This window comes from Cynocephalus volans, chromosome 14 (assembly GCF_027409185.1).
Source record: "Cynocephalus volans isolate mCynVol1 chromosome 14, mCynVol1.pri, whole genome shotgun sequence".
NCBI classification, from domain to species: Eukaryota; Metazoa; Chordata; class Mammalia; order Dermoptera; family Cynocephalidae; genus Cynocephalus; species Cynocephalus volans.
The window spans coordinates 47,090,914-47,108,229 of NC_084473.1; the positions used below are offsets into that span (position 1 = coordinate 47,090,914).

Sequence of the window (17,316 nt, forward strand, 5' to 3'; positions counted from 1 at the left end):
CTTCCCCAGGTTGTACACGGGGAGTCCCAGGAGAGCATCACATGCTTTCACCACTATCTTTTGGGAGTCTACCTCACACTACGCTCCAAGGAGAGCACTTCTGGAGTGAGCTTCTGCATTACAATGGAAAACTACCAGCAGGAGGGCCAGGGAGTCCACAAGACAAAGAAAGGGAGCGAGGGAGTTCACCAATTTCTCCGTTCAGTCAGGCATGCATTCCTTCATCAGCAAACACTGATGATGTATTGACTAAGTACTGTGCTAGGGACTGAAAATACAGAGACATAAAGAGATGTAATACATGTTCAGTTACCCTGAAGAGTTTACAATTTAATGGGCTAGAAGGACTTAAACGAAGAAATAGTTACAACTATAGTAATTAACATAACAGAATTAAGAACAAAGTGCTGTGATAGTACCAAGAAGGATATAATTAGCTTTGCCCTAGGGGACAAAGAAAGTCTTCACAAATATAGGAAATACATGATCTAGGCCTGGAAGATGAATAAGATACATGAGACTAGGAAGGAGAGAAGGGCAGGGAGAAAAAAGAAGGAGGAACATTTCCGAGATGAGCCAGCTGACATTATTGGCACAAATATTTTCTTTTAATTGTGCTCCTCTGCCTTTAAATTATCTGTGCCCAAACTTACAAATCAAACTAGTTGCAAATGCTAGCTAGCTAGTCACAAGATGTTTAAGACAACCAGTCAGATAACTTTGTATGCATTTACTTAACCAGAGAAAATGGTCTATGTAGCAAATACCTAAAATGCTCAGTAATTCATGTGATATTTGGTATGCTAAAACCTGGAGTTGTTTGACTGCATTAAACAGACAGAAGGCAGTTGTTGGGCTTAACCTGATGAGGAAATGTCTCCAGCACTCTCACCTGGATCACATACAGTGCAGTGGTTAAGCTGTAGGCTTAGGAGTCAGACTGAGTTCAATCCTGGCTTTGCAGCTTCCTAGCTGTGTGACCTGTGCCTCATTTCCTCATTACCTAAAATAGGATAATTTTTTTTTTCTTCTGGAGTTTTAATGAATATTAGATAGGCTTACATGTATAAACTTAGATGAACTATGAGGATGTTGGTTGCTTTTATAAAAGCCACACTTGAAGAGTGCTTCATAGAGTATTAAAAACCTATGATTGTGTTTCTACACTGTGACAATTTGAAATACCAGCCTATGTGCCTGTATGCTGAGGCTAATATGCCAGTAAAATAAGATTTATCCCTTATAGTCTAAGGAACTTGAGGTCAGAAGCCATACCTCATTTGACTCTCTGTTTCCAGTGCTTTGAAAGGTACTTGGCACATAGGCACTTAAAAAAAAAAAAAAGGAGGTTTTGTTAAATGTGTGTATTAAAGAGTGAATACCTACGAGTTAGAATGGGGACTAGCCTGAGGTGGGGAGTAGCTGGAGATGAGGCTGGAAAATAAGTCCAGATTTTGAATTCATTATAGACCCAGCTAAGGAATTTGGCTTTTAAAGTATTTGCAGTACAGGCCAGTGGTTCTTCATCAAAACAAGTTAAAGTGTGATTTACCAGATTTTACCACAAGATGCCAATCTATAAAGAGGCAACAAATAAGTTGGAAATATGCTCGTAATTATCTCAGATCTGTATCTCCAAACTACCTAAATAAGTTAAATATAAATTGACTTTTGAAGGAGACAATAACCTTGCCCTGACCTAATGCCCTGGTTTTCAGAATTCACACACAAAGTTTAAGTTTACATAACTTCTAGACTCCAAAGATTATTTCAACAAATACTAATTGCTCACTTGCTAAATTCCAGCATAGTACTGGGCTCTAGGAACACACAGGTGCACAAATAGATACAATTTCCTGCCCTCATGACACTTTACTGCTGCTCAGCGTCACTTTGTTCAACATGAATGAAGACTTTACCATCAGAATTTAAACTCTTCAACCTGAAACCAAAATTTTGCCTTTTTCATAAAATTGCCAATAAAAACAGAAGATAGCACAAGGACTACAAAAAAACGGTAAAGGATTTTTGGTTGATTTTTTCCAGACATTCACTTTGCTTGTCCTGGAGAAATAAATTACTAAGTGTCTGTGTATACAATTTTGATAAATAGAAAATCAGTTTTTCCCCATACCTGATTAAACAATCATTGAGAATAATAATTAAAGAATACTATGGAGGGACTTCAAGTCGATAGCACAAACATAGAGTCCATACCTGTCTCCGACCAGCCTTGTTACCAGGTGAGGAGTTGGACACACCCACCATCCCAGAGCAGTGGGAGGATATGGGTGGAATTCTGGGTAAAGAGCCAGGATCTGTGCTTTTTTTTTTTCCACTAAGGAGCAGCCCCTAAGTGAGCAAAATTACTGCTGACAGTGAGTGAATATTATCAATCAGGTGTGTTCTGAACTAAAAGAGGTTGAGACCACTGCAATTGAACATTCAAAACCAGAGGATGAAATGCCAAATTTTTATTTTACAGTAATCATTCTGGTGGCAGTGCAGGGGATGGATCAGAAAGGAGATCTTTGTATGTAGAGAGACTCGTTAGAAGGCTATTGCCAACAGTTCAAGAAGAGGACATTAAACTGAGGAAGTAATAGTGGGATACAAAGAAAGCAGATAAATTCTAAATCTGAGCTGTTCAATACAGTAACCAGGAGCCATATGTTGAGAAATTGAAGTGTGGTTAATGGGACTGAGGAAATAAATTTTAAAATGTATTTAATTTCAATTAAGTCAGATATAAATTTAAAACCTATACTTGATTCAATTATGGAAAACTTTTAAATATAGAAATATAGAATAACTTTTAAGTTTAGAATAATTTGAGTATATGAATCTACTTTTACAACTGTAGATTTTATGAAATATAATAAAGTATTTCTGACAGAAAATTTAGATTTTGAATTGAGAGGTGTTGAAAGTGTAAAATATGCATTCGATTTAAAAACATAGTATGTTTTCAAAATATACTGAAATATAAAACATTAATAATTTATATTGATTACATATTAAACTGATAATACTTTGGATATATTGAGTCACATAAGATATTACTAAAGTTAATTTTATTAATTAAAATTAATTTTATCTGCTTCATTTTCCCTTCCTTAATGTGACTACTAGAAAATTTAAAATTACATACGTGGCTCACATTATATTTCTATTGGACAGTACTGGTTAAAGCGGCATTTTGCGAATTTTGTGAGAAACTAATTAGGTTGTAAAAGCAAGCATGGGATAAAAGATGTCAAGGTTTAAGTTGATGACTGTATAGATGGGTATGTGGTTGACAGATGAGTTCAGTTGTAAATGTAGTAGGTTTGAGATGCCTATGACACATCCAAATAAGGATGCTGAGTAAGCACTTGGGAATAGTTGGCGGTAAGTGAAGTCAGAACCGGAGATGTGCACTTGGGAGAGAGCAGCCAGCATTTGAAAGGTAAAGTTCAGAGTAGAATTTTAGGAATATTAAGATCAATTTACTTTCATAGACCAAAAGCCTCATTAATCAATTAAATTTTAATATTTCACCAAAGAACCCTTTTTTTTTTTTTTTTTGTCTGTCAATCTTATATTTTCATTCCTTATTGAGCAGGAAGGGCCTAAAGAACAGGTCCAGGAGAAAGCGCTTTTGCTTAATAAAAAAAGCCCATGATTAAAGTGTCTCCTTAGAAGCTTAGTTGCAGTATCTTCTTCTAGGGCAGTTGAGCATCCCCCCATTCGGGATATGTTTTGTTGGCAAAGAGATTAAACAGCTTGCCCAGCTGGTCTGTAGGAGGGCAGTGGCTTCCTCTGTTTTGCTGACATAGGAATCCCGAGGTCCAGCACACTACCTTCTAAAGTAAGCTCCTTAAGACATCGCAAATTGCATTTTACAGCTCTAACAATGTACTCGTTTGCACCAAAAGAATTTTCTCAGGCTCCATAAAAATTATCTCTAGTCCTCTGCCCCTAATTTATAATTTGGATTATTTATGCCTACTATTAATTTGAGTACTCCCTACTGTATTTATTCCCTTTCTTTGCTGAAATGAATTGCCCACTTATAGGCATTAATAGGATTCTAATGCTATAGTATCACCATCATCTTGTTTCCTGATCTTTCCCTGATGTGTTTGCTACATTGTTTGCATTTTTTAACTACTACTTCCATGCCTTTGCTTATAACTTTTAGTGTCTTATGCGCTTTAGAGGGAGTTATCTTGATCATTCAGTATGTATTTCCCAAACTAGTTCTGAACCCTCAAGCAATGTCTTAATTTCTTTTTTTCCATCAGCACAGCAGTAGATAACTTAATCCCTACAGTACAAATTGCATTTTGGGTTATCAATAATGATGTGGTGAATTGGCCAAAGGAAGGTATGTTTTAGAAAAATACTAGCTACAGAAGAAATGGAGGTATAGTCAGTAGTTAGCAAGGATTCAACAAGCAGTTCCTTCTTTTGGCAGCTTGGCATAAGAAAAGAAGGCTTGCTAAAGCAACTCATCACTGGCTAACTTAGAATGATTTTTTTTTTTTTTTTTTTTTTTTAAAGATGACCGGTAAGGGGATCTTAACCCTTGACTTGGTGTTGTCAGCACCACGCTCAGCCAGTGAGCGAACCGGCCATCCGTATATGGGATCCGAACCCGGGGCCTTGGTGTTATCAGCACCGCACTCTCCCGAGTGAGCCACGGGCCGGCCCCTAACTTAGAATGATTTTGAAGCCATTTTGTAAAATAGCTTGGGGCTCACGACAAAGCAATGGATCAAGAAAAGTAGTGATTATAGAATGCAGCAGAGTCAGTGAATAAGATTTTCTCTAACTAGGTACTGCCCCAGGAATTGTTTGTACAGCTCTTCCAAAAGATTCCTGTGCCCTGACCTCTTTCTACTAGCTCAGAAGGCTAGAGGATTCCAGGGCGAACCCTGAAAATGCCCAACATTTGAAAAGAAACCTTAATGACTGAGTAGCATCTAGATAGTGACAGAGAATTGGAAAAAACACTTTTGGACAGGAATTAGAAACAGGAAGATGACAAGAAAAAGCCCAATTTTAAAAGTGGGCTAATAAATTTCACTGGAATGGGAATATGATACACAGAGAATTGTGGAAAATGGACCCAAACAGGGAAATTAAATGTTAAGGACATTAATTTTTAGGCACAGAATTTGTCTTTACCTGTATGTACATAGTTAGAAGCCATCAATATGTTTCAAAAAGGAGTAACATGATCAAAGAAGCAGTTCAGCAAATTAACTTGACATAAGTATATATGGATTGGAAAGTATTCAGAATAGAGACAGGAGGATAACTGAGAAAGTGAAGCAGCATTACAGCATCTAAGTGATAAGTACGTGAACTGAGGAGGTGCAGGTAAAAATGGTTGTCTTGGCTCTCTTTTATTAAATTTCACAGCCACGGAATTTCAGAGGAAACAATTCTGAAATCAAAGAGATTAAATGATACACAAAAGTTGACAGCCACTAACTTAGAAAATGACAAATTGAATTAGTTTCCAAGGGGAAAGGGTGAGAGAATTTGTATTGATTCAATTGCCACCCCCCCACCCCCAAAATAGAGAATGTTTCCAGATCTCTGGATAGCACTAAAGCCAATAGAAATGTGAACATCACTTCCCACGTTTTCTGCAAAGATAATGTGCATCTTTCATATCTCAGAAGCTTGGACGAGCATTTTACAATACATGGTGAAAAAAACATTATTTTAGTCTTTCTTTTAAAATTCTAGTAAAATAGGCCACATGTTCTTTAATTTATGTAAGAACCAGGAAGACAAAATCAAACAAAGTATCTATCGCACATGGTTTACAGCACTGAATTTAAAAATTCTATGGCAAAGTGAATCCCTCACAAAATAAGTGAATCTGTTGGTTAGAAAGAAAATTTCAGATGAAACATAATTTCGATATAAGAAAGGCCCGAGCAGGAATAACTAGGCTTTACCTTGTTAATGTAAGTATGCACTCATGTATAATTACTGACTTTAAAAAGGTGTTTTAGAATTGAATCTTAATAGAGCAGTAAGATAAATAGTATAAAATGGAAAGAGGCAGAGATAGATGAGAAAAATTTGACCAATGTCACCAAAATTGATAAGTTATTTTGGGACACATAATATTTACTATAAATATACTATGTTTCTAGTCTATACTAAAATTGCTGATCAAAAGGTGTATTTCTAAATCAAAATCAATTAAGAGATTGGTTTCAAAATAAGGCTTCCAGCCTAGGAAAGTACAAAGAAGAAACACTCAAGGCAAATATGTACAACAATTCACTAATCAAATTTGCAATGCTCTTTCATGCTCCCGAGATGAAAGGCTGGGAACACTTTCACCCAACCCCTCCTTTACCTTACACATTCCCTCTGCTCAGAACCAATACACTTGTTAATATTCATGGCAGTGAATAAGCCCACATTTGTAGTGGTTTTCTTCTGCAAGGCAGAGAGGGGTTAAGTAATCTCCAATTATCACTAAAATGATATATAAAAGAGGTTTATTCTAAAAGTGACAACACTAGTAAAATTTCTAGAAATGTTTTAGAAATAACAAAAAAAAAATTGAGCTCAATTTTTTGCTCATTGCTCCTAAGAAGTTATTTTATTCAATATTGGTTACATAATCCTCAACATCAGTAATTTCAACATGTATAGTATAACACTTTACAGTTTACAAGTCACTTCTTTATATCCTTTATCTTAAAAACCTATCATTTGTCCATTGTTCTTACAAATACTATGCAAATAAGAAAGTTAGAACTGCAAGAAGGAGAGATGAAGAAATACCAAGACAGAGAAATACCAAGAAATACCAGTCACTATGGGACAAAATGTTTGCTGTAAGTGATCTATGCTACCTGGTGATGAGCATCCTGGCTGACTTGTTCATTCATTCATCCAACAAATATTTACTGAGATAGGTACTAAGCAGCTAGCTCATTTATTTTTGTAGCCACAGAGCCTAACATAGGCTGGGCCATATTAGGTGCTCAATAAATATTTCTGGACAGGCTTCTAGCATGTACTGAAATTAATGATGAAAATCACATTTCTACATTATTTTTCTTATTAATCATCATCATTATTATAAAACATATTCTCTACCATCAGAAAGTTTATCTCTATTTGAAAATAGACATATAAAATAATTTATTATAAAAGTGAGCTAGAACAAATGAAGTAATGATTAAGGAGAGATAATTATTCATCCAATGCAATTTTCACTATAGACTTTCTTTAAACAAAAGACTACCATAATCAGCTGAAGATTTCTGACATTAATTAAAATTTTCAATTTTTAAATAATATAGTTGCAGTATATCAGCTGCTATACTTTTTCTATACCGTAAAAAAGAAGTTAGATGATTTTCTCAGGGTTATATAGAAACCAAATTGCATCTGTCACGTTATTTTAACTACTGAAAAACTGAGGGTCTACACTTATCCTAAGCCACAGTATTTTCAATATATAATTCATTAAATCATTTATTTTTTTCAGAAAACATTTATTGAACACTCATATTCTGGGTACAATTCTGATTAATTGCTCCTCACTTTATGTCTCTATGTTCTCCTTATAAAACCTTACAGTTTCAATAGTGATATCATATGGCTTTGAGGTTAACGGTGGTAGCTTTAACATTAATAGAGGGAAAAAAATCTGCCTATCAAAGCTATGCCACCTGATTCAAAAGCAATTTCATTCTAAGTTGTTATATTTTGAAGAATAATTAAACAAACTTAAATGTGATTACAGTTTCAAGTAAAATCGATCATGATCATTCTGAAAAATGGGATGACAATGTCAAATATTTAAATTTTCATTGAAATTATACACCAATAGGATTTAAAGTTATTTAATTGAAATATCATTATACATTTCAGCAAGAATGAAGCATCCCTCAATGAATGCAATCAACTTTCTAGTTTATTGGTTCACTCTTATCAATTAAAGCTGAAAATATGATTTTAAAATACGAACAGTACATAGTTTATACTTTGCTGACTTTGAAGGCTACAGAAAATTTCCTGGCATTTTAATGGATAACCCAAATTTTTAACTTTTATTGATAAAACATATCATTTATTATATCAATCAGAGTTAGGTTTAAATCAGTTACATTCATAAACCAAAATCAAACAACAGTAATAATCTAAAATTCTACAAATCTTGTTTTCTTTTTAAATTTCCAATCCTTTAAGTAGTGGAAGAATTTATTTGGGAAAACCAAGATAGATTCAAAGTTACCAAAATAATTTGATAAAACTGCCTTTGTATATTTTCAAGCCTAAATATTAATATTAAGAATAGTTCTGCTTCATTCACTCAGAGGAGAATTTGAACATATCAAACCCAAGAGAAAGAGCGTGCAGATACAAGCACTGAATCCAAAGTGAATGGCCAAACCACGAGAGGACATTCAGAAAGACAGAAGCCCTCCAAAGGCAGCTATCACAAATCCACAGCCCCTAAAGAAGCTGTGGAGAGTACTGAGCTGGTATGGACACCTAGAAAGTCAATACTTTACTTACGAAAGGACACAAAGTCACATTTGATCAGAATTAAACAGAAATACCCATTCTTGTAGACTAAAACCCTTTGACTATAAAACCAACAATAGTAGTTTGAGTAATTCAATAACAAAGCCCCTTATGATTTGAGAGTGATTACTGCAGATGCTTTTCTCAGGGTAAAAGTGTAATTGGTTATAGATCAATAAGTAATTTCTTCTAGAAGGAAAAGGCTCTTCTTTTGTTTTTATTTTATTTATTTTTTGAAGTAGCAAGGCTCTTAAATCAGAACTGAGCCAAATATATTTTGAAAGTTGAGCTTACTCTAAACAAGATTCCTTACTTCAATAGCTAAATTTATCTCAACTGATCATTTATTTATGGTGCCATAAAAATCCAGATGCTTTCAATTTTGATTGTTAGATATTTGCTGAAAGGCAATTGAAATTATTTTCCCAGGGGTTCCAATTTTGGCAACTTCGTTTTGAATTTAAAATTTATGACAGTTCAATAATGGTTGTGTTGAGGGTTTTTTTTCTTTCTGTTGTGATTTTTTTATTTTTATTTATTTTTTTCTCCCAAATCACCAATGAATTCAGTCATTGTGGTCAGTGTAAACCCCTACTCAGCTTATTGGAAATTCCAGAAGTGTAGTGCAAAATTAAGATAAGAAAATAAATAAATAAAAACTTTGAGAATTAAAACCTTGTAAAAGTCTGTGTTAATGCATTTCCATGTTTGGTGGTTTCCCTAATTACTTTAGGAGTAGTGCCTGAAGGCTAGTTTCTAACAGGAAAGAACATGACCTAGTAGTCAAATGTACTTTGAGGCATGAGTACTAGTCAAGGGAGAATTTATAGGGGTAGACTAAAACAAAACAAAACAATCATACAAGATCACATGATACAGGGGACATAAACTATACATCAAGGATAAAAATAAGGATGGAGAGACTCATAATATTCTTTTGGAACCTTCCAGGAGATAGAGACTTTAGACCAAGAACCATTATAATAATATCCTTCATAGTTTTTGAATATGTGACACTTTCCTATGTTTGTTATTTGATATATCAATAAAATATTAATATATCTTAACAATCAAAAATTTGCATGCTTCTTTGCAAATAATGCATCAAATAAAGAGGTAAAAAGTTGCAACCATACTTATTAGTAATTCTTTGAATGCAAAGATAGAAGGAAAGGTCCCTGATCTATAAAGTCAATTACGACAACTTTAAAAGGAAAACTTTTCATTCATGAACTACTGTTTGCCATCTACTATATGCTGAATAAATTATTGTGGGAGACTTAGAGCTTAGAGAAAAAGAAATGGTCCCTGGACAAAATGGCAAGAATCCACTGTATTGTTCTGACACTTATGTATTAAAATAAGCACAAAATGGCATTGAAACAATCTTTTTTTTGCCATCTTACTTCATATTTCCAAATATTTCCTTTCCTTCTTTCCATTTCATAAACCTTTGAACATTTATTTTCTCTGATGAGAAAAGAAATAAGAACACTCAATCCAGATCTTTGGATGTCACCAGTATAACAAGCTCCTGCTTCTAGCCACAAGTCTGACGAAAGACAATAAAATCGCTCCAAAGGGGGGAAAAAAATCTTGTGAACATAGAATTGAAAGGAATTCACACTCAAAAAAAAATAAAATAAAAAGGTTTTTATTGTAAAGAACATGCTTAACAACAGGAATAGGTATAAGGCCTTATTACCTCTAGATTGTATTTATATTTTCTGTACCAAAATACCGGTTTCTGGGGGAAGTAAACATCTAAGAGGAAAAATTATAAGTTATTCACAAAAAGCTAACTGGAAAAAGTAAAAGCTGAATCTTATTTAAAAAGTACTTACTATGTGCAGTTCTAGGTAGTCACCCAGGCCCGAAGAACTGTCCACTCGCACCAATACAGCTTCTTTTTGAACAGTGCTAAACCCTATGGCCAGTCTGTCTGCTCGTGTACTGGGCCGGTCATTAGGAGGCCACTTATATGTGATTTGTCCACCACCTTTGCTAAAGATATATGTTGTCCCAGCTGGAAAACAAAAACAACACCAATTAGTGAAAATATATCAAGTCCACACTTTCCCATGTTTGTTATATTGATATGTCAGTGAGGTATTGAATTTACACACAAAACAATGGCAAAGCAAAAAATAGACTTCAATCAGGCATGCTCAAGAAAGTGGACAGAACTGTTTTTAAAAGAAATAGAGATTGAGCCTAGCTCTTAATACACTCATTAAATCTGCCAGCAGGTGTTTCAGAACAAACAGTAAATTACTGCTTTTTCCATTGAGTTGGAGAAGGATGAAATGTAATGGGGCTTTATTTCTTCCTGCCAGTTTTTAAGAAATAGTTTAGTAGAAAACATTGACTGGATGCTTCCAAAATGCAGCAGAAACATATATCAACTTTTTTTTTGAAACAAGAGTTGCATGCAGATGTGACAGAGTGATACAGCACAGTGGAGCAAATCACAATATACTATGAATCAAACTTTTATGGGGAAAGGGTCTGTTCACATGTGACAGATGATAACTAATAGATGAACAGCCATAAGCCCCAGTAGTCATGTCAAGAAAATACAGATAATAGATCCCCATCCATAGGAGCTAGGTCTTATTTAACAAGCAACATCTAGTAGCTGTCAAACTATTCAGGATTACAAAAAAGATCCATTCCTTACCCCCCCCCCCCAAAAAATGAATACTAGTCTTACAGCACTGGAAATAATGTCATGGTCTCATTCTGTGGGTGTTCAAATTTGACTTTTTGGTGGTGATGTCACTATATTATCTATTTTAATTTAAAAAGAGTTTTCTTTCAAAGAAATTCACTCAGCATCCTATGCACTGAAGTCCTACCTCATTGTACCATTAGCAGCTCTCTTATTAAATGCAACAAAATGAATTCCTTAAGTCAGAACATTTGGAAGAGACATGAAAAAAATTAAATAAGGGAGAAGGGAGTTCCCTTCACACTGAAGGGGTCCACAGAAATGTTTACTTAATTAGTCTAGGAAACAGATCTCAGGGAGAATTTATAGAGGGGAGTATAGCTTTCCAATAATGGAGGATGCCAATACATTTTAATTGTGTACCTATTATGATGGATAATTTTATGTGTCAACTTGACAGAGTCACAGGAATGCCTAGATATCTGGTGAAATATTATTTCTGGATATATCTATGAGGGTGTTTCTGGAAGAGATTAGTACTTGAATTATTGACTGAATGAAGCAGATTGTCCTACCCAGCATGAGTGTTATCATCCAGTCTGTACCTGAATAGAACAAAATGGTGGAAAAAGGTTGAATTTTCCTTTTTTCTCTGCCTGGCTGCTAGAACATTGTTCATCTCCTGCCTTTGCAGCTTCTGGTTCTCAGGCTTTCAGACCCAGACCAGAATCTACATCCTCATTTCTCTGGTTCTCAGGCCTTCAAATTATACCACCAGCTTTCCTGGATCTCCAGCTTGCAGATGGCAGATGCACATGATTATATATATATACAAACACATACACATTTTCATGATCATATATAGATACATGGTTCTGTTTCTCTGGAGAACCTTAATATACCTACTATGTGCAGAACTAGTTAAACAAAGCTGTAAGAGGGAATGCAAGGAGTCTACAAAAAGTTTGTGGAAAGATCCATGCTATCTTTTAATTCCACTTTTCCACGAACTTTTAAAGTACCTTCATATTAAAAATCAGGCCACAAAACATCTTGTGTTTATGGAAAGATAGCTTCTACCAAGAGTAACATTTATGTGTAAAAGTTGTGTAGAAAGTAATATGTTTCTAGTTACCTATACATTAAATTTTTATAGTTACTTAATTTACCAGTTAAATAAAGTTGACTTACTGTCACATTGTATATGTTTAATTAAACAGCTGATAATATTTATTTTGTGACTTCTTTTGGAGCCAATCATTCTATATTTTCTATCTCAGACATTTCCATAGGCCTTTAAGAAACTCCAAAGACCTCAGCAATATGCATATCATACCTGGAGGTTAAAACATGTCTTGGTATGCAGATCTATCCCAAGAGACATGTTAGGACAGAATCAAATGTAAAAATGAAAAGCCAAAATACCGCTAAAATGAAATGTTAAAAAGACTGTGCACTTTTCTATTATTTTTAATGGATTCCAATACATGAAAATAGTTAATCTCTCTATGTGAGAAAAGGCAATTCATACTTCCAAGGCACCAGTCAATGTCCAAGCAAAGAAAATTCAGAATATATAGATTTTGTATCAGAAATGCCAGAGCATTTAGAGCCATTCATGCTCTACATCAACAGAAGCTTGTTCAACATGATATTAATAAGCAAGTACTACTTGATAAATGTTTTTCTGCCTGGTAATTTTTGCAGATGATTAAGTATTAACTATTTCAGTAAAGCATATGTCAACAAAAATAAGACAAGAACATATAAAAGTGGAGATTGCTTTAAAAGGAGGATGTAATGGTTACTTTGAGTGCTGGTAGTTAATGATTACTTCTCTCCTTCCAATTAACTTTGTTTTCAAATGCCTATGTAATTCATGTGAAATAAGAAAAATATTCAAAACTAAAGATACTATTTAATAATGTAAAACATAAAACGTATCTAAGAATTCAGATATTTTCCAGAATCACCAGAATAAAGTAGTGTTGGAAAGCAATATTAGCTTACATTACATAGTGATTCCTAAACTTAAGAATCACTTTTACAAATGTTTTTAAAGTTATTCTCTATTTCTGTATAGAAAGTAGGGCCAACATCACTCCTGTGCTATATCTGAGAAAATTTAGTCATAAGAATTGACTTGTTATCTAAATTTACGAACTTGGTTAAGTGGCAGAGCTGGTACAAAACTAGCATCGAGAATCCTATTCCAGTATTTTTTTTTTTATTATTACAGAAATGTTTCTGTTACCATAATGATACAGTCAAGAAAAAGTTAATTGGATATGTCAGTCTGAATTTATCAAGGCCAACTGTTATCATATTCTAATGTCTTATATCCATAAAGTGACATTTGCACTTCATTATCATATACTCTCCTTTCACCTCTCAATGTTTCTAAAAAAGAAAAATAACATGTAAATGTGAAATGACAGAACATTTAATATATGTAGATTAACATTTACTTAGGGTACACTTCCCAAACTTATGGTACTATGAAAGCTTCTAGTTGCTCAAATACAGAATTTGAAGATAATAATTTAAAGATATATATTTTCAATAAGAAAAATGTCACAATAAAAATGCCCTTACTCAAGATTTGATTTCATCTCATATTTCAACCTTTTTCAATAAATGTTAAGTTTTGGCAACTATCATGCAATTAGGTATTCTTCCTGCTTACAATGACTTTGCAATACTTCAGATTTCACCAAACAAAACAAAACAAAACAAAACAAAACAATTGCACTACTGTCTGCCAAAGAATGCAATTATTTTAGTTTCCTTTTTTCCAGATATTTCTGGACAGCAGTCTCTCTTTTTCTTCTCTGTGCACACTAGTGCATTGTATTGTATGCATCGGCACAATTCCATAATAAATGAGAAAATTAGGTGTCCAGTCCTCCCACAGCCCTCTTCTACCTAAATCTGTAAGCATCCTGACTTTTTAAAAAATTCTGCTTGTCAAACTTGACAAAAATATCCTTTTTACTTGAGGTGCTCTTTTCATCAAGCTAGAATATTATTCTCATAATCAAATACAGTGGGTGAGATGACTAAAGTTTCAAAACCTATCTCATTTAACATGTATCTTTCTAAACCAAGGACATAGTGTACTTACTGCAACAGAATAGTTTAAAAATTAAGAATGTAACTGGATTTAGACCTGGGTTCAAATTCGAACTGTATACCATTAGTTACATAACCTTGATCAAAAAACATATTTTAAGTATTGGATTATCTGAAAAACTGGGGATAGCAACACTATCTTATAGAGCTTCTGTCAGAATTAAATGAGACATTGCACAGTGACACCTGAGTCCAGTTCCCAGCGTGTGGTAAGTGCCCAGTAAATTTTATTAAGAATAGTTGTTGTGTGTTTGGGTGTGTGTGTGTGTGTGTGTGTGTGTGTTTGTGTGTTGTAAAAGTATAAAATAACTAACATTGCATCATGATGTGTTTCAAAGTTGTGTTCAAATCAAATGCTTTTTAAGGACGTGATGTTCCTACATTGTAGTTTTTATTAATCTTTTCAGTATTTCATTCCTTGGGTAAGCCCTTTTTTTCACAAAAGCCCATTATATTATTATTTATGTTCACTAATAGTTAATAATGGAAGAAATATTAAATTGTATCACATGGGAGCATTCATGAGAAAGAGAATATTAGTTTATCACCATAAAACTTTAAGCATGGTAAGATTTATAGCATGATGTAAGAAAATTTCACTTGACCATTACATAAGGGAGAAATTCTACACAAAATGAACTGCAAGCTGGATTTATTTTTTTAATTTTATTTTTACAGAAACATGTTTTACCTTATATTATAAGAGAATTAAATGTGCAATGGCAGTACATCTTAATCACAGTTTCAAACTTTTTATCAATATGAAGAGAAACAGAGGAAGGTGTCACCTTTATTATATATGCAGGTTTCTATATGACAAGCACTAGCTCATCAGTGCTATGACTACTAATGCACTTATTGCAAATTACCCTTCCTATCTATCACATCACTGAATGTATGGATGAATAAAACTAAAAGTGGTTTTCAGCAATTTCCACATTTAAGTTGTGCAGTGAGTCTATATTTCCCACCCTAAATTCACTAACAAAGCTGGCTCTATCAGATACAAATTTAACAGTGTCATATACTTTACGCTGCAATAAATATTTGTAAAAATTAAACATGGGCTTCCATTTCTAATGTTTGAACTACCTGTAACATTATAAGAAATATTTTTAGATTTTATTCAACATACTATTTACATAAAGGGCTCTCTCCCCTACTGCTCTGTCTTGCCAACCATCCCCTCCCTAAATATGCCCACTTCAGCCTCACTTCTTTTCTACAAAGGCTAATATATTCCCCTAAATGGACTGAATCTTCCTGAAAAAGAAAACCAATCAGCATGTACTGATCTGCTTGATTATTGGTTGCTCTAGATCCTTGCTACATGAACAATAATATAATTAACTTCCGAGTAGATTAGCTTCTAACTCATAATATAAGTGTATAAACAAAAGGTTGTTTTTTGAAAGCCTATAATTCTTCAAATGTCATCATGTAGCCAACATGAAACATGCAGGCTCTTATGTTTCTATTAAATGTAACAGGGATATAAATAACACTTTTTCCAGTGAAAGTTTGCCAGGCAGTCAGATGAAAATTAAAAGTAATACAATTATAAACAAGGGGAGCTTTTATTCCTCCTACAGTTTTGTTGAAATGCCTTTGTTAAATTTTAATTTTCAAAACAATTTCTACCTACATGGAGGCATTCTTTGGAGTAAAGTTCATAAAAATGCAAACACAATGAGAAGACCACCTTGAATGCAAAAAGAGTTCTAGACCAGGGTAAATTTTCTAAACTGGTAAAATTAAAATAAAAATCTTAATCACTAAAGCAAAAACAACTAATTACGGTTCATTGTTTTTCAAAATTATTGTAAATTTTTTGCAAGATCACAAGGAACTATTTCATGAAACTGAGCACTATAGTTTCCCAATTTGTAAAACTCCATATGGGTATATTAAAAACTCAGGAAAGTGGGTATTATATTAGGAGAGACTAGTGGAATCAGATTAGTAGGAGTTCCTCCCTATAATATGTAACCAGCTCTAAATCTAAAAATTAATTACAACAATTACCAATATTGAGAAGTAAGAAACAGCCTTCAATGCTACATATATATCTAAGCGTGCAAAAATTCTAGGAAAGGAAAAAGAAAATAAAGACTACATATCATAAGTTCAGACTCCTGATTGAAAGCGCAGACTTGGTAGAATTGGCAAATGCATTACAAATAGTTAAAAGACTAGTGAATGAGACAGCTTTTACCCATACATATTTGAGAAAGAAAGCAGGTAGCTCCTTCATAAATGAAAGGAGGCAAGAAATACGGCAAGCCATTGAAATGGTTTAAACATGGGCCCGCTCAAAACAAAAGTGTTAAGAAGAGTTTAGGTAATTCCTGAATAATGAAAGTCTTATTGAAATAACTCAGGATGGTACTTAAGATAGAAAGAACAATGGAAAGTTTGTCATACATGGCAAGTTGCATATTCTACCAAAACCAGGGACCCTTACAAATTAAGAAAATATATTAAATTTTTTAAAACAGGTTTTGTCTATTTATTAAACTGAGTGCAAACTGATAAAGACAGGGAGGTCAAAACTGTGAGAATGCTGTTTTTGTGCATTGAAATTTTGTGAGAGTGACACTGTGTAGAGTCACTGTACACACACTATTCCACCAAACGCCGATCATAAACTTTGTGCAAATTCATCACAAAGATTCTTGAACCCTTTGCAAATCAGAGATATTGTTGGACTTCTACGGTTCATGAAGACCCATCAAGCATTCAAAATTAATGTTTTCTAAACTTTCAATTGGATCAAAAAAAGCTGAACCACCCATACCCCACAGTAGACTTGGGAGGTATGAAAGCAGAAGAGTGTGGAATCCTCCATTAAGCCAGCCCATTTGAGATTCAACTCTAGCCCAGCCAAGATACTATTTTAAAACAAAAAGGGTTTTAAGTAAGATAAAGCTATCAAGAAAATGAAACAACAAAAATCT

The 17,316-nt window shown here is 33.8% G+C and overlaps 1 protein-coding gene across 11 annotated transcripts in view; it reads right to left on the bottom strand.

Moving 5' to 3' along the window:
• The window catches only part of LOC134363293 (neurexin-1), a 765,130-nt gene that overhangs the window by 303,688 nt on the left and 444,126 nt on the right, over positions 1–17,316 (bottom strand). For all 11 annotated transcript variants that reach the window (XM_063078880.1, XM_063078883.1, XM_063078879.1 and 8 more), the window contains one exon: positions 10,401–10,582. In XM_063078880.1, the coding sequence (XP_062934950.1) occupies positions 10,401–10,582 (182 nt within the window). The remainder of the gene's footprint in view (positions 1–10,400; positions 10,583–17,316) is intronic.